The following is an 18,453-nucleotide window of genomic DNA, read 5'->3' as shown; positions in this document are numbered from 1 at the left end:
GCACCTGTAGGCATTATCATAACTTCAATGGTTTGTAAATTGCTTATAAATGTTCGGCACCTATGCTGAAAGCTGTTCCAGGATCCATTAATTAAAAACATTGGTTTAGTGGCTATATGAAATCAACCCAACCTTTACTTATATCACCTGACTTACTGATTTTCAAAAATCCATATCTAAACCAATGCACGTGTAATTAACTATAAAGTTAAAAGTTAGGCTGCATTTACAAAAGATGTCATCAGGCTACTGCTATCCCACTGAAGTTCACGTAGCAGTGAAGGGAACACAGCTGCTCTTACAACATGAGGATACAAACTGACAGAATGGTAAAAACCAAACAAATAAACAAACAAAAAAACCCCACAAACAAAAAAACAACAAAAACAAAACAAAAAAACCACAAACCACACACACACACACAAAAACCCCCACAACAAACACCAAAACATTTCTACCCTCTTTTTCACATTGGTTGCTCATTCATATTCTCAGCCTCTTCATGCCAGCACAGAAGCCCGTGCGGGCGTGAACAGGACTAGCTGGTTCTAACCTGCATTCACTCCCTGGCTCATTTGGTGCAGGGCTTCAACTGTGTTTGAGTGGTGAAAATGGGTGAACAGGGATGCATATCCACATCCTCGGGACTACTTTTTTCAGTGGTAATGATGACTTAAAATATGTCTGAGAGTAAAACTAAGCCATTAATAGCTTCTTTAGGAAACCCAGAAAGAAATAGCTGGCCTTTTAATTATTTGTTAAACCCTAGTCACTCACCTATAAGACTTCCTTCCTACTAGATTCTGGATATCTGATGTTCCTGGGGTCTGAACAAAGTCTAGGTGCTGCTTTTCAACACTAGAGATTTCTGATTCCTGTTCAGAGGGCATTACTTGAGCATCACATGTCATCACACCTGCTAATAGTTCCCAGGTTTACTATTCAGGATATAAACAGCAGATGTGATGATATCGGCAGTTATTACCAGGCTTTGTTACGTCTCCTGTTATCTACCTGTGTGTTAGCACTTTTGTGCCACTTTGTGATTCACACAGAGAGACATTACAAAAGAGAGGGCTGTAGTGCCAAAATGAACCTGGCTGTGTGACAGAGTTTGTAAACTCACACAACTAAGCCTGACAGACAGATTCCCAAAAGCGTGCCTCAGGTGGGACAGTATGGAGCGCCACCTACTCTTACCAAAGGCGCAGGCACAACTGACCTAGTATAGGAGTGACTCCATAGCACAGAAAGTGAATGCACCAAAACATGGTGCACCAAGGTGTGCCACCAAGGCCCTCCTCCTCTGAATACAAAGACTTGTCTTCCAGTTTCATTGAGTCAGAGAAGAATATGTATTTGCTGGAGTTTCTGGTCTGTCTGCACACTTTAAACAACTGGCATAAACATGAGTTAAGGTTTGTACATGGAGGACCCCATGCTGGAACAGTGTGCTTCAGACCCTAAGAGCATCATCAACAAGCTAGCGCAAAGAGCAGTTTGCTTCTTGTCTTTGGTATTATGTTAGAATCGCATGTGCATCTCAGAAACTGGACTGTCAGCATCAGTCTTTCTTATACATTTTAGTAGGTAATTCAAATATCTTTAGATAGTAGAGGAAAATGAACTTTAGCAACCTAAATTTGAACTGTGACTCTAAAAAAGAAAGGACCTTTCCCACATACAGCTCCATTCTTGAACCTCTTAGTTGCAATAAGGAGAAAAATATACATAAACCTCTTTTCCAAGGTTTGTACCATTGAATAAAGTCATCCACATTTAGGACTGTGCACAGTAGGATTACAATAACTCAGCAGCGTCATCTTTAGGAATACTTTGGTTTTTTAATTACAACTTCGGAAAAAGGTTATCAGCTGCTTTTTACAAAGCAGTTGTAAGTCTTTGATTTTTCAGCCATGCCTTTTTTTATGAGTGGAATGGCAGCAAGTATCATATACATGGAAAAAGAAGCCAATATAGCACCTGATATCTCCCTGTAAAGAAAATTTATTTGAGAATGTTAGATAATGGATTATATACGTGTCAAGTCCTTACCTTTACAGAGGACCAGCAACTCTATGCAAACTTCAAAATACAACTTCAGGAGCATGTAAGACATTTTGTAAGAAAGGCAATTTCTCTCTACTTTGGATATTATATCTTTTGCCCAAGAGAAGGAAAAATCATTGTGATCAGTAGCCAAGCTCAGTTCTTCAGTACACTATTGTGCTGGAGAAATGGGGCTTTTGCAAATGACACCATAGAGATTTGGGACTAAGGTTCATGAGTGTAGACTCATTAACCAATGAGACAGATGAAGTCCTGGGCCTGAAGGTTGTGTATCCTTAGGGAAATTAGGAAAGATCAACCTCTTTTCTGCAGTCATCTCAATCCCAGGAGAATGTTCTCTCTTTTTTATCTGGTTGATGTTCTCTGTTGGGAGAAGTTCAGTAGAGGTCACTGCACCAAGAACTAGAACAGTCAGTACAAAACTGACAGGAACTGGTTGCACAAAACTGACAGGAACTGGTTCCACAAAAGCAGCAGAAGAAAAAAAGCAAATAAGCAAAACTTTAAAAAAAGTTATTAGGTCCTCTGATGATAAACTAGCAATGCTACAAAAATATCCATTAAGGATCAAGAATAAATAATTCATAGCTTTGCAAGTGGTTATTGCCCATTTCAGTACTTTTATTCATCCTAACTGCAAAATACCAACTGTAAATTTTTTCAGCCTATTCTTCTAAAACTCAAGGGTAAGAAAGGTGCATTTTTCATGTTCCTTGCCCATGGGGAAGCTAAGAAAATTCTATAGCTTACTCTACACATTGCCCACCAAATAAATACATTAACTACACATAAGATTTGCACTAAATAGTCAGCGGGTATTCAGGAACTCATTCATGATTCCCTTAATGTTTCTGTCAGGCAACAAATAAGGCTTAGAAATAGTGCTATTGAGATTAAAAAAAGCCATGGCAAGCAATTTTATCAATCACGTTCTTCTAGATTTCGAATTTAGCAATACCAATGGAACTGACAGTCCAGCAAATTAAGCTCACTCTCTCCTCTTAAACATCATCATCTTTTTCAGTGAAGGATACTCCAGAATATCCTTATCAGTTTTAAGAAGAGCATGCAGTCTCAGTTAAAAAAGCACACTACCCTCCTACCAAAGCCATTTCAGCCATCGTATTAATATTAACTGATGTTGTAAAGTGCAGTTTAGAATAAGAATTCCCTCTTCAGGCTGTGGTCTCTTTAAAGGAAAAAATCAGACTAATCTTTTTAACAGTGTAAGCAAGAAATAATGGAGTATTGATAAAGCAGTTTATTTCAACTAACAGATGAGGCTGGACTGCAATCTCTTCAATCTACTGCCGCCTAAAAAAGAGAGAGGGCTGCATAAAGAAAGCCAAATAAGCTAATGTAAACTTTCCTTCTGGGGAAACTCAAACAGCTATCATTCCCCACTCTCATTTACATAACCAGGGGTGGCAAGAGGAAACACACATATTGAACATAGAGGTAACACTCAGTTTGTTTCTCTGTTTCGAAAAGCATCATTATTCCTTATATTTCAAAGCATAGATGAATGACAGAGAGAGTGCTCATCGTAGCTAATCCAACCATGGACTTAAACATCAGACTTCTTCAACTCCCACTGCCCCACTACAGCTGATTTGCATTAAACTAGTGCGGATCAGCACAGACATCAGCATAATGGCTGCAAAGTACAGTACCAGGAGTCACACAGGACATCCACGAGGGGTCATCCCTCATCTCTGGAGCGTAGCATCTAAACTCTGTGACCCATAATCCCAAGTGAGGCGTAGCATCCAAATTTTAGATACTATGACAGCAGTGACCAGGAGTCTGCAGAGCAGACTCCAGGGGCAACCTGCAGCAGTGAAAATTTGATCTTAATGTAGCTTCTCTCTCTTAGGGGCCTGTTTGCCCCTAAGGAGATGTTCCTTTCCATGGTCATTACTACTTTCATGTCATGAGGTAAATAAACAGATCTTGACTTCCTACAGAGTTCATATTAAATGGTGTGCCCTTTTAGTTAAATCATTCTGGAATGAAATTATTACTGGCAAGAAAAATTCCTGGCACATTCTGTAAATCTCCCCAAAGCCCTATGAGTTGGTTTTTGTTGTTTAAAATGAAGCTCAGGCCTATATCATTCACCTTTGAATTAACATTTATCAATTTACTGCAAAGTTTCATTTTTCCACATTGTATTTCATACAAATAAACTCCATACAGAAAAAAACCCCACACCATTCTTTACTTAGAAGGCATAGGCCTATTCTCAGCTTCATATGACCAAATTTAACAAGTTTGCTCAAGCACAATATTCTTTTTCAGGCTGTTGATACTTTAAATTAAAGATATATTTTATGTAAATCTCTTTTAAAACTGAGTTTATTACTGTATCCTAATGTTATGTGGGTGGATAATTACTTTCATCTTCTAAGACAGAATCATAAGCAGGATTTATGGAAATTGAAAAATATTTCTCTGCTATTGTAGTGTATGAATGAGCAACCTATGCAAAAAGAAAAACTGTCAGGTTGTGTATAAACACCCCTTAATTTTATGTGCTAAGCACTGTAAGGAACAGTTAATTATGTTTACTTCTATAAAGTTGTATAGGAGGATACACAACCACTTGTTACTGTATCCAATAATGAACATCTCCAGAACAAACATCTGAAAGCTGGTCTCATGGTGGAATATTGTTCTATAACTTAAGAAATAACTATGTTTCTTACAGCTTTGTCTCACTTTATTACCTGCCTTAGAGCCACACTAGATCCACATTTCTGGGATTTTTCACTGTTTCCAATCCTGCTGGAGAAAACAGTTTTTCTGTGTATACAATATGTTTGGGGCATTTATTTCTTTCAGGAATGAGCTCATGTGAAAAGTTCATACAGAATATTTATTTCTGTGTTATATTTATTGTACATTTATATGAATTAAAATTTACATTATATTAACCTGCATTGAAGGGCAGTGCTTTGCCCAGATTACACTTGAGTAAATGAAAGGTAATGGTGTTGTTCTTAATTATTCCAAACACAACCAGGTGGACAGAGTAGTTAATTACGTTGTTTCCTGAAATTCCTCCAGGTACGTATCATAAACATTTCAAGCAAAGCCAATTTCTTCCATGAAAAGTTTTCCAGAGGAAGAAAGCAAGAAAGGAAATCACGTACTTCAGAAATTTTAAAACAAAGCATCTGAATTATGTTATACTCTTCCATGGTCTCTCAGGCCCATCCATGATAACATACTCCCCTTCCCAACAGCAAGGGTCTTGCAGGAGTTAATACTGCCTAATTTCTTCTTGTCAGCAATGTTAAAGAGTTTTAAATCACAAACATTTCAAATCCTAGATGAAATTTTCTTGTAACATATTATGAATTAATCAGAACATGAAGCCTGCACGAAACCATGCCATCCGTTTGCCACAGTCATAAAAGACTTTGTAACAGTTTTCCACTATTGACACAACCAAGAGCTTGAAAACAAGGAACTATGCTGTCCTGGCTCATCTCCTTCTTTCCATACATGCTATCCACATTGTTATGTTTTGCACTACTTTATTCCTGTAGGGTAGACAGGAGTACATGGCCTTTTGAATCTAAGAAAGTACAAGATGATAACTAACCGTAACAAACAGAAAACATTATTTTATGCTAGATTATGTTTTCTAACATGGCAACAGCAGAATTTAGCGTGTAAGAATGCAATGCACCTAAACAGACAAAGAAATAAGAAAAGCTGGAAGAAAACCTGCTCTAGTTAGTAAGGGCCATCTATTATAGACATGAAGACATTCACAGCTGTGTTTAAGTAGATGAAAATAAATTGAAACCTGCACTAGCTATACATTGTGTTACACCAGTTCTGTCCAGCAAGACACTGCACTGTAACAGTAACTGGGGAGAACAAGGTGGGGGAAAAAAAGAGAAGTTTGAATCCAGAAAAACAAATGGCAGATCACATCAAGGAAAAGTATTGCCTATTCTCAAAATTTTCCCATAGGAGTTTAGCACTGAATATACCCAAAATTACATGTGAAAAGAAGGGAGGGAGGGAGGGAGGGAGGGAGAAAGCAAGGAAGGAAGGAAGGAAGGAAGGAAGGAAGGAGGGAAGGAAGGGAGGAAGGGAGGAAGGAAGGGAGGAAGGCAGGAAGGGAGGAAGGAAGGGAGGGAGGGAGGGAGGGAGGGAGGGAGGGAGGGAGAGGGAAAAGGAGAGGAAGAGAGAAAGAGAGGAAGAGAGGAAGAGAGGAAGAGGGAAACCCTCAATAAGTTAACCCTCAATAAGTTAACCCATAAAAGCCTTCAAGATCTTTAAACACACAGTAAGTATGTGAATTAAATACAGTCCCTAATTACTAACATTACATGCAACATTTTGCTTTTAACCAGGGTCTAGACCAGGGACTAGTTACATTTATACAGTCCTAAAATTACATTCGGCTCTTTGAAGGCAACCACGAGGCTGATGTGGCCCCCAGTGAAAATGAGTTTGACACCCCTGGTCTGAACGATAAAATTTTACCATTTTGAAATGAAGCCACCATTTAGCCCACTTTGTTGGCATTAAAATGAAAACAATAAGACACATGCAGGCAGTCTAAACCACACACATAGTAACAAAGACTGCAACCATGTAGCCATATAATACTCTACTGCTATTGCTCTTACTGTATTGCCATTGGTATATATAAAGCCATAAGCTTTGTAGTGAATTTGCAAGACCTCTGAAGCATGTCAGTCTTGATCTGGGCTAAAAGTTTAGCTTCCAAGGCTACATTTTTTGACCTTCCTGCACTTTGTTTTACTCAGTTTAGACCTAACAGCATTTTTTTTCTGATTGACCAAATGTCTGTAGCTGATTTGTGTTACTTTGGCTTATCTTTATATGTTAGCACAACAGTTTTATGACTATAACATAATGATGTACTGTGCAGAAATATAGGCCTATGGAAACATAGCAGAGGCCTTCAGAAGTGGAGACACAGGAGATGGTGTAGAGGAGTACAGGCATGGAATTACAAAAGATGGGGCATAGGCTTGGTGCTGAAGACAAAACCCAAGGCTCGCCAATGGTTAATTAAGGAAATACAGACTTGAAGATGGACAAAACTGGGTTTAGGTATAACAAAGATAACAAAGAACAAGTCTCCAATATACATTAAAGAAACCATATGTAGTAAATTTAGATGCAACATGAAGCTGTAGATCAATAAAGAACAAGGAATGCATGTTAGCAAACTTATAAAAATGTCCGCAAGTGGACCCTAGTGCAAAGAAGAAGAAGCCATTAACATGAACATCCCATTCCTTCCAGTGAAGGACTCCAGATGCTGCCAACACAGGTAACACCACCAGAAGAATGAAGCCACCAGCCTCAAGACTTGGAGAAGCAGGGGAATATCATAACGTCAAGGAAAGAGGGTAGGAATTTAGTGGGTGTGCAACAATGTTTGCTTTATTATCATTAAAACATTTTCTGCATAGAAGCCCTCTCTGGTAATAACGGGATCTAGTATGTTAATGATCCTTGATTAGCTGGTTAAGATTTCAACTGCACTAAAAAAAAATCCTAGCTTTATATAAGTTGCATTGCCTCTTTGACCGTAAACAAGATTTCAAGTATAACAAGACTAAGATATGTTACCTCAACAAGTCAGTCAGAGCTTACCTTTAGCAAATTCAATTTACATTTCCATTGGAAGTGTTTTCCAAATGGAACAGAATGGGAGAGGAAGAGGTAGAGCCAAGGAGAAAGTCTGTCCTTTTGTCATGTATTTCTTCACTGGACTAGTTAACAGGCATCTGGTCCATCACAGGGACCCACAAATGTTATTGCAATACAAACAGTAATACACTAGCCACAGGTGTCCATACAAAGGTCATATGACAAATCATTGCAAAGAACTGCTACCAGAAAACCTAATTCTTATAAAATTGTGAATATGGTGACATACTTTAGAGGGAAGCTGCATTCTCCCTGAGCAAAAAGGAGAAAAACAACTGAAGTTATCTAATAAATTGTTATTCATTATTTCTCCAAGTTTGTATGATTCTTGCTAGCTTCCTAAAAGCTTCTTGTTTCTCAAGCATGCAGAACCATCAGCATGCTGTTATTGTTTGGAAACCCACAAAAAGCAGCAGTGTCAGCAGTTTGGAGACTCAGGAAGTCAAAAGCATATTAGTCTCCACATGGAAAAAGACACTGAGCTCTATATTCCACAGAAAATCCTATACTTCACCCCCTAGGTAAAAGGACTGTGGTCAATACCTGGCAATTCCCATGTCACAAATGAAGATTAAAATCTCACTTTAGCTAGAAAAAGAAAGAAAAAAGTTTTTTCAATCTTTTAATATGGACTAAATGTCAACTTAAAGTTAGAATTACACACAGATATTGAGAATCTCTAAGAACAGTGGTCCCCATCTTTGTACAGACAAAAACAGTGAATTCAAACAGGATATTAGTGCATAGATATGTTTTCAATACTAGAGATATTCTTGATACTAATATTTTAAAAGCACCACAGAGAATGAACTAGTGCTGTCCGTCAGCAGTACTTTATATGCATGAAGGAGAAAACCTGAGCTTTGCACTGAATAATAATGACAACGTAGCTGAGCTGTATTTGATTTGCAATCCTTTTTATTAGGCTGCTAGACCCTACCTTCTGTGTGAGACAAAGGTGTGGACGTTAAGTTCTGTCAGTGATGTGTTCATTAATTACTTTTTATACCCTAACAGAAATAAGATTAACTTTGGCATGATAATGATAATTCTTTGTGATATTCCAGACTACTATCACCCTAACCAAGCGAAGAGTTAAGATAAAGTCGTAAGTATTAAATAAATTATTTTAAACAACTGTCACCAGCTTCCTCCACATTATCCTTTTCATAGTCTACCCCATTCTCCACTACCATTTTGGTACTTGCTGAATAAGTGAAAGTACGAGTCATACAAATAAATAAATAAATGCATAAAATCAGTTTAAAATACAGCCATAAAAATATTACAACATTTATTTCAACACACTGCTGGAAAACAAAAAATCATTAATTCATGCTAGCACCTTTCTTCTGCTCTTTGTTATTCATGTTGGAACTTTGGCTTTCACAGAAGATTTACTTTTTCACAAAGATTTCTATGATATGTAAGGGCCCTTTGTTGGTGTTGCTTTTGAATTTTCTGGAAATAAGTATATATTTAAAAAAAAAAAAAAAAGGAACAAAAAACAAAACCAAAAACAAGGGGGAAAATATTCAGAGGGACCAAACATGTTATTTAACAGTAAGTCATGAAACAGTGCACATGCCACCACTGAGTAATTTCTGTGAGCAGCCTTTGCCTTCCTCACCCCATCTGGCCTTAATACCTCTAACACCCACTCACTGCATCACAACAAAAATTAGACTAAGCTCCTTGGCACAGCGTTTTATATTTCTGTAACTGCTCTGAAGCACCTAACATGCATCTGAAAGGTGCAGAGAAGAAAAAAAATACTAGAGTCCAAGCTGTTAAATCTTCATTTGTAGGTTCAGCTGATTGTGGATACCTTGCCAAATTACATGACAAGAGCACTTTGTTCCATGACTCCAAAGGAAGTGAAAGAGTCCAACTGACATGACCAATACACTATTGATTATATACACTGTTTATATCATTATCACAGTATAAAATATGACATGTACAACCAGCTGTGAAGTCAGCATGCCTTTTGCCATGAACTTATTCCAAATGGGGTGACAGTTGCCCACAAGTACTTTGCATATTTTAAAATTCCTCTTATTTATATTTATTTTTTGTCTATTACTACATTTATCTTGAGAAATGAGCAGGACAGATTAACAGGTTGGAATCTTTCATTTGATGAAAAAACAGATAGTGAGTGGAAAGATTAATCTTAAATTCCTACATGTTACTTCCTCAGCTCTCTTTGCTTCCCTGCACTTGTGTTCCTCTTCTGCTCTTGCTTTTACACACACCTGAGTCCCAACCCCGATGTGACTTGACATGACAGGACGTGATGTGACATAACATGACGTGACATCTAATGGTGGAGAGAGCTAGAAGAAATGAGCTTCTGATCTCCACAGACCATCCACAGATAACACTGTGCTGTCAGAAAACTATCACTTGCAAATTAAATGTGCTTTACTGTGTAGACCTCATAACAAACTTCCCTCACAATGAGCTTATCTATTGATCTTAATAGGCTGAAGTGTTTGTAAATTTATATACATATACATGGAAATTTTAAGCACACCATAGGACCCACTCAGAGTCTGATTCAGCACTATTGAAGTCAGCGAGGCTCTTGGCATTCAAAGATTTGCATATGGTGAGTCCTCAGATAACATGGAATAGAAGATGTGCATCCAAAAGCCCACTTCAGAACAAACTCCTTAACTTGCCTATGCCCATTTTTGACTGGTTTGAACTTGAAACCAGACGAAGTGCTTGTTGTTACTGACAATTTAACTTGCTAGTTTAACTTCAATGGAAGTTAGTAGATCTGTGCTCTCTTAAAGCTCAGACTAAGCAAAAATAAAATTGGTTCCCTGCCTGAATCGCCCAAAAATCAAAGGCCTCTTTAGCGGAACACTGGCCTCAGTGGATGGTACAGGTGCTTCTGCATTTCTAGACACAGCAGATTTTTATTTAAAGATTTAAATTCACCCATTTTCGTGGGACTGGGAATCAAGGGGTTGGGAGAAAGAAGAGAGCCATTCACGCTATTGCAGCTCTGCATAGAGCAGTCCTGCCTCCCTGACAGGCTGACTGCATGCTGTGTTTACAAGCACTGGGATAGTCATGATAAAATCCAGTGACTGGGAAGCAGATCTGGATTGCAAGCTAGCATCCATTCTAGCCTTTACAAAAAATGCTGGGCTACTTTCAGGCTGCTCTCAGGCCAGGCAAATAAAATTCAGATTATGTGGTGCTTCCATGGCTTTAAATTTATAACCACTGCGAAATTGTTCTTTAGAAAAGAAAAAACAACTTCTGTGTAAGGGAAGAGTCCCTCCCATACACAGAGATAGTTTTCAAATCAGAAGACTTCTTGCTTGTGAATATGCAACAAATCAATGTGCATTTCTGTGCAACACAAGTTCACAAACCAGTTATTTTGCTTGACTCAGAGCTGGTTTCTGCCTCCTGTTGTCAGCAAAGCATACTGCTCTGGGGACTGCATACAAATTACTGAAATTACTTTGGTGGGGAGGAGAGGGCAATGAAGAAGAAACACACACGTGTTACATCAGCCCCTAGTCAACCATTTGTACGTATTTTTAAGCCAGCTTCTTGCCTACTGCATAACTGAGTTACACTAGTGTGAAGAAAGCAGATTTCCTCTTTTCAAAAGGTTTCACATTCAAGCCCTTGGCCAGACAATTTAGTGAGCAGACGTTATTTTCAGCTTCTTTATGTTGTTTGTCTAGAACAGTAGGTGCTACATTGAGCTGCAACTTGGCATCAAGAAAAATCTGCCTGTGTGTCAGAGCAGCCAGGATAGCCTGGACTCCCATAAGGACTAATTGGTACTCCAATAAAAAGAGCTATGTTCAGCCTCACTCAAAGAGAAATATTCTAGTGGTATTAACACCCTTTTGGATGCTTTTAAGGAGGGGTCCTTTCAGTGCTGCTGCATTTCAGCAGCTTTCCCTCTCATGGAAGCTCTAAATCATGCATTTAAAAATAGACATCAGATTATCTGGGTAAATCATAAAGCTCAGCTTATCTGTCTCTTCCCCTTCAAAATATACAATTTATTGTCCACCAGCTAAGCAGCATGAAGCCTTGAATAATCCTGTTCATCTCAGTAACCCCACTCTTTCGATTGTCCCTGCGTATCTCCTTTATGTGCATGTATGTCATTCTGAATGTGTGTGTCTGTGCAAGCATGTAAGGAGGAAGAAAGAATTCAGAGTTCTGGGCACAAAGGCGTACAATTCTGCTTATGGCAGTGTTTATGTCCATGCCAACTGTGCACATCCAAGCATCACAACACAGCCTTACACAGCCATGGAGATTCATGCCAGGATTAAGCAGAAGTAATGTACTAAGTACTTCAATTATGCATTAAACTGTTGTTTAACACCAATTTAGACCCCAGAACCCGTGTGCTTCCCCTGAGGGCTGACATAATCAATGCAATGCGAGGGAGGACTCAAAAATTTTCCCATTTCTCTTTCCCAGTGGTTCAGAGCTAACACATAACGGGGCCTTAAGCAGCAAACCCTGACTCCCAGTCCCAGCGTCTCCCATACGTGCATCTCTCCATCCTCCTCCTCCTGCCAGTGCAGCCCATCAGGCCACGGGAGCCGGAGAAAGCCCTGCAGGGCTATAAATAGCTACTCGGGGGAGGGGAGAGAGTGCAGCAGCAGAGGGAGGTTTTCCTGGATTAATTCAGAGGAGAAAGGGAACCGCTAGGAAGTTCATTGACATGGCAGGTATTGCCTGTGGAGGAGCAGGCAGCAGCTGCCCTGGGAAAACTGAAGGGGGAATGCTGAGCTCGCTGGGAGAACAGCGAGGTGGGTTTCCCCGTTTGAGTGTCCCACCTCTTCCAGAGCGCTTCTGCAGAGCGTCTCCCCCCGCCTTGAGATCGGCTGTGGGCACGAAGGGTCCACAGCTGAGAGAGACAGCGAGGGTACGAATCAACTTGATAGAAGTGTTATTAGAACACACAGCTTACTATCTATGCCAAGCTGTACTCAGCCAAGCGGTGTTATTTATACGCACTGAATTTGCACTGACCATGCATGCGGTGCCCCTGAATCTGCCCCAGCATGGAAACAGTCGTGTTGGCTCCCCTATCCTGTTCCTGGTTTTCCTTCGAGAAAGCCCGTCTCCCAAAAGCCTCCCTATCCCCCTCTGCCTCCCGGAAACGTCCGGGAGCTACAGACACTGCCTGAAGCACAGGTGCGTGCTCGCCCCTTCCACACCGGGGAAACACCGCCTGGCGCTGCCGCCACCTTGTCTGCCTGCTGGGGGGGCGCCATGCAGCGCCTGCCGCTCCCCAGGCCGCTCTGCGCGCCCCTTCGCGCCTTTCGCCCTTCCTCGCCCGCCCGCCGGGCACGCACCGCGCGGCTGTGCTGTGCTGCAGTGCCCGGCCCGGCCCTCTCTCACCGTCCTCCAGAGCCGCTGCCGGTTGGCACTGACGGAGGTGGCTGTGACGATAAGGTGGGAGACGGACACCACCAGTCCGAAGACGATGGCCAGCAGGGTCCGGACGGGCAGCAGCGAGTAGGAGACGAAGGTGACCAGCATGAGCTGCCACATGCCCTGCTCGGGGGCGCTGGGGGGCTCCATGCCGTAGGCGCCGAGTGAGAAGGGGCAGCAGAGGAAGGAGAAGGTGAAGCTGAAGAGTAAGGTGAGCTTGACGATCTGCTGCAGCTGGGTGACCTGAAGGTACTTGACATTGGTGACGATGAAGAGGGAGAGGAAGATGATGCAGTGCACCGGGTGCGAGCCTTTGGAGATTGTCAGGCTGGGGCCGGAGAGCAACTCCACCAGGGCCAAGCTGGCGGTGAGCACGATGAGGACGGCCAGCGCCTTGAGGGTGGATGTCTGCTCCAGCTTTAGGTTGTAGCTCTGGAAGAGAGCCTCAAGCTCCTTGCAGTCAAATTCGTCCTCGCAGGCGATGGCATCCAGCAGCAGCAAGGGAGGGGGGTCCCCCAGCCCGGTTCCCGCTCCGGTCGCCGCGGCAGCCGGCGCGGAACAGCAGCAGTGGCAGCACTTCTTCCTCTTGGTCTTGACTTTCTGAAACGGTATTTCCTCCATGTCAGTGCCATTCATAAACCCCGGGGAAGAAATGCTCTTCCTGGTGTCCCGCGCTGCTGCTCCTGCGCCTCGCTGCTCATAAAAGAGATGGGGGCTGCAAGCAGGAGCCGCGGCCGCACGCCCGCCGGCAGCCCCCGCCGCGGCAGCTCCGAGGACGCGGGCACCGGGTGCAGCCCGCCGGCCGCAACCCGCGGCGCCGGCAAACGCCCCGCTCCGCTGCTACCAAGGAGCCGGCGATGGCTGGGACGGCGGGAGGAGAGCCTCACTTATGTTAATACGCCAACCTTCCTGCCTGCTGTCTCTCTCCCCTCCACCACCCTCTTCCTCCTCCTCCTCCCCCGGTGCTTCAGGGATGTTAATCTCCTAATGACACCAAAACACCATCCAAAGGTTTGAAATCAAGCGGAGGGATGGTGGGTGGAAGCGAAGAGGAGTGGGGGATAATCAACAGGCGGGTCTCCCTTCAGATACCGCTATTTGGAGGAGCAGGAGCTACGGAGGGCGGGTGGCAAACAGCCTCCCGGGGAGTAAGCGACACTGAGACGAAAAAAAAAAAAAAAGAAAAACCACGACAACAAGGAAAAAAAAAATAATAAAACCCAGCCAGGGAACTGGGCTCAGATGAGGAAACGTGAGGCAGAGGGGCCGGAGACAAAGCGGGAGGCAAGGAAAGGCAGGGCGATCCCCTTCTCACGTCCAAGAGCATCTCACCGGGGCTGGGGAATGAGAGGCGCCTGCGCGCCGCTCGCTTGGGAAGCCCGACACGTCCCCCGCCGGGGCACGGCGGCTCGGGAGCCGCTGCCGGGCCGCCCGCTCCCTGCGCAGCGTCCAGCGCTCCTTGCGTGGCGTCCAGCGCTCCGGCTCTCCAGGTACACGCGCCTTCGGGCTGCACCTGCTATTTGATAGCCTTGTGTTGCCCCCCGCCTTACATCTATTCAAATATGTATAAGTATACAAAATCTATATATAACGACGTAGAAATACACGTAAATATACATAAGTATGTAAAGATATTAAAAATATGTATACATATAGGTGAATCCTGCATCCTTTGAGAAACAAAGTCTTATCTGTCTCAATAAACATGTTGGTTTTACTGGTTTTGCCTCCTAGATTCTGAAACAGTTGGAAAAAAGTGTTATGAATGAGAAAATGTTCAAGAAAACATGTTTCTGTGCACACAAAACCAAATACAAATCAGCACAAGTCAGTCAGTGACTGTGGAGAGATATTCTTGTGATAGGAGTTAATTATCATCTCACAAAAAATTGCATTTCCTCCCTCATCAAAAACTTGAGTTGGGAGTCTCTGTGTTGTTTTTGAAAAAATCTCCCCAGTTCTGCCTATAATGCTGCTACCACATACCACTATTACCAAGTTGCTACCAAAGAATACAGGACAATATTATTTTCTGTAACCATTGCATCTAATTTGGGGATTACGAGACTGAATCCAAACTTACCAAGGACTAGAGAATGGACTCCAATGTTTCTTTTGGCTTTGTTTCAAGCATTTGTAAGACTCAGGGCTAGGAAAATGTCAAAATAGAAGACATTAATACATTACGAACATTTGGCTTTTCAGTAGCAGCACAGGAATACTTTCCAGAATCAAAGCAGAATCCTACTATCATGGGCATGTTGAAGATCTAATTGTTGATTTTTGTGTCGGTGATGTCAGATTCTGGTTCTGGATTTGGGTTGGAGGGCCTTAAGATCAACAGCAGGCAGCAATTCTTTAAGATTTGTTATAGCTGTGAATGATGTTGGTACTTCACTTCTGGATAGTAATGTAGCTTTAAACAAAATCTCCGATATATGATCTAAAGCAACATAGTTTTTAAATTAATGTTTTAGTATCTTAAGTTAGTCTTAGTGCTCCAGACTCAGTATCCAGTAGTTCTTACAAATCTGTACAGACCACATTAGGAGAAGAGAATGAATCAACATTGCTGGAGTTTGTGTGTTACAGATTCAAAATATTTCACACTTGACACAGTGACTGTTACTTTGTGTTCATGTGGTGCCACTCATAGTGGTTTCCTAGAGTGCAACCTAGGCTCCCAAACACTGCAGAACTGTAAAAATAGCTGGTGTTTAGATTTATTTAAATTCCTTCAGGAAGAAACTAAAGGGATTGGATTTGCTGACCCAAGTGCTGGAAACAGGAAGAGATGTTTAGCTGAAATGAAATTAAATCTAGAAAAAAAAAAAAGCTTCCTTTGTTTTGCAGTATCTCTAGTGTGTTTGGAAAGATAATAAAATTCATCTCCTTATTCCTTTGGTGTATGAATTCACTTAGGTGCATAAATTCACTTCAGTCACACATATAGTAGACAAATACACGTTGTATTTTCACCTGTCCTCAGCTTTCTTCTGAGCTCATATATCCTGAGGGATACATCAGTATCTCACATCTCACACTGCATAAGAGGTGGCACCTAGCTGCCCAGCCCTAGAAACAATGCACTGAAAGAGTTGTCATGCTAGCAGTTATAATTTCTTTTTTCTGCCTCTCCGCTTGCTGCTGGGAAAATGGAAAGTGAGTTATTCCCTACAAGGCACCCTGTGGTTTAGATCATTTTCATGCTTCTTACAACCTCAGGTTGGTTTAGTTAGTACATACATACAGCAGAGAAGGCCCATTTGTATGAGACATACACATCTCCATTCTTATTAGGTCAAGGGAAAGCGGTGAACTGTGGAAGCTTCATCTTCCTTAGACATTGTAGGAATATGGAAATGCCACACAGTGATTAATGAAACTCTTCCATCCTTTATACACTGTTACACAGCACAAGGCAAATACCTCACCTTACCCTGCACAGTGAAGAGTTCAGTTTTTACCACCACAAATATAAAAAAGGAACCTCAGAACATTTATCTGAAACAGGCAACTTATTAAAGTAAATAATCAGCTTTAAAACTGCTGGAATGCACTGACACAGTACTGTATTTTCTGACCCAACTTATCTGCTGCAGATGACAGCAGCCTAGTTGGGGTTTTGTGAACTGTGAACAACACTTTATGGTCTGTAGTGCACGTCAGGTTCATTTCTAAGGAAGATCTGTCGTTGGTTTTGATATACAATACCATCAAAGTTCTGAATGTTGACTGGATCCAAGCCAGCTCTTCCTGTTGAATGCCCTTGCGTTTGTAACCCGAGACTACTCTGGAAATAAACGTAGTATTGACAGGAAAGGACAATTAGGGACCAGGTTTATCACCTCTTGCACTGCAAAACCTATCTGTTTTTTCAGACTTTTCCTAAGATGCAAGCTGACTTGGTCGTTTGAGTCACTGGAAGTGTAAAACATTTCTTCATGGAGAGTAGGGCAGTATATGGATCTAGGTTACACTAAGCAGAAGTCTCTGTACCTTTAACCGGACCTTAGGAGTAGTCTTGAATTAAAGGGCTACTCAGTTTCAGAACATCTGTTTTTATTTACTTTGTACGTGTAGATTATGCATTTAATAATTATTTCTTTTTCACTGTCCATCTTGTTTTACCTTACAGAACTTGGTACTTGCTTTTTGTATCTCTCCACTTTTAACAGTTTCAAGCACCCACTACCTGATGCATTGGCTGGAAATCATCTTTGGAAGCAATACTCTTTACAGCACTAGAGCTTTTAAGATTTATGACAATTTTAGAACTAAGCATAATTAAAGTTTGGCATCAATATAATTTTGCCTTTGGTTAATTTTTATCTGAGTAAGGATTGCAAAGATCTTAATCTTTTATCCATATTTAGTTTTACCTGCTTATCATTTAAGATAGGGATAGAAATCTTTTTTCCTCTCACCTCCTCTGACAGTAAGACTAAGGGCACTGCATAAAGCTATTGAGAAATTTCTGCAGAGCTAAACCAACTTACTGGTTTAAAGTTTTCCTTTTTGCTGCTTCATACAGGAACAATTTTTAAGAGATGAGCAATTACCTAAGGCCCCCAGAACACAGCTGAGTCCTTCAAGGGTAAAATTAGGTTATAACACTAGTCACTCAGTGTCAAACTTGTGCCTTACCTTCTGCTTATGTCTAACAACAGCACTTTTGCTCACTCAGTTTTCTTTGCACCACACAGTGTTTTTGCACTCAGACTATATTAATCACAATTCTATCTGTGTAGAAGTCTATTTAGTTGTGTAATCTATTGGAGAAAAATAAATCACATGAGAAGAAAATTACATTAAAGCCTTGACCTCAAGTCACTTGTCAGATAAGACTGCTGATGAAGCAATTAGGAAATTTGACCAAAAATTAATATGGTTAAAGTGGCTAATTTGCCAGCAGAGAATGAGGATGGATTTTCTCCAGTCTTCTGCTAAGCAGAGAGTACAGACATTAAGAACATTTGAATCCTTTACGTCTCTCTTCTATTCTAAGCCTTCCAGGAGAGCATGAGACTTCTGTGACCTACTGAACTTCTATATTAATACTAATGAATGTCTCCAGTGAGCAAGCAACATGCTTTTCAACCAGCATGGATTTATAGCAGGGCAGCTGGATTCTTCTAGCTTTTGACAAGTCATTAATTTCCTTCATCAGTACTACATCAACTCTGATTTTTCTATTCTTTATCTAAAATTAGAGCCATCTAAATACTATTATATAGG

The 18,453-nt window shown here is 41.3% G+C and overlaps 1 protein-coding gene across 1 annotated transcript in view; it reads right to left on the bottom strand.

Moving 5' to 3' along the window:
• ADCY1 (adenylate cyclase 1) overlaps nt 1–13,981 on the bottom strand; it is a 150,481-nt gene extending 136,500 nt beyond the window's left edge. The window contains exon 1 of the mRNA XM_065628679.1: nt 13,183–13,981. Coding sequence (XP_065484751.1) covers nt 13,183–13,851 — 669 coding nt within the window. The 5' untranslated portion in view covers nt 13,852–13,981. The remainder of the gene's footprint in view (nt 1–13,182) is intronic.
• Nucleotides 13,982–18,453: the final 4,472 nt, after the last annotated feature.

This window comes from Caloenas nicobarica, chromosome 2, assembly GCF_036013445.1.
Source record: "Caloenas nicobarica isolate bCalNic1 chromosome 2, bCalNic1.hap1, whole genome shotgun sequence".
Classification (NCBI taxonomy): domain Eukaryota; kingdom Metazoa; phylum Chordata; class Aves; order Columbiformes; family Columbidae; genus Caloenas; species Caloenas nicobarica.
This window is presented reverse-complemented; position numbering and strand designations above follow the sequence as displayed.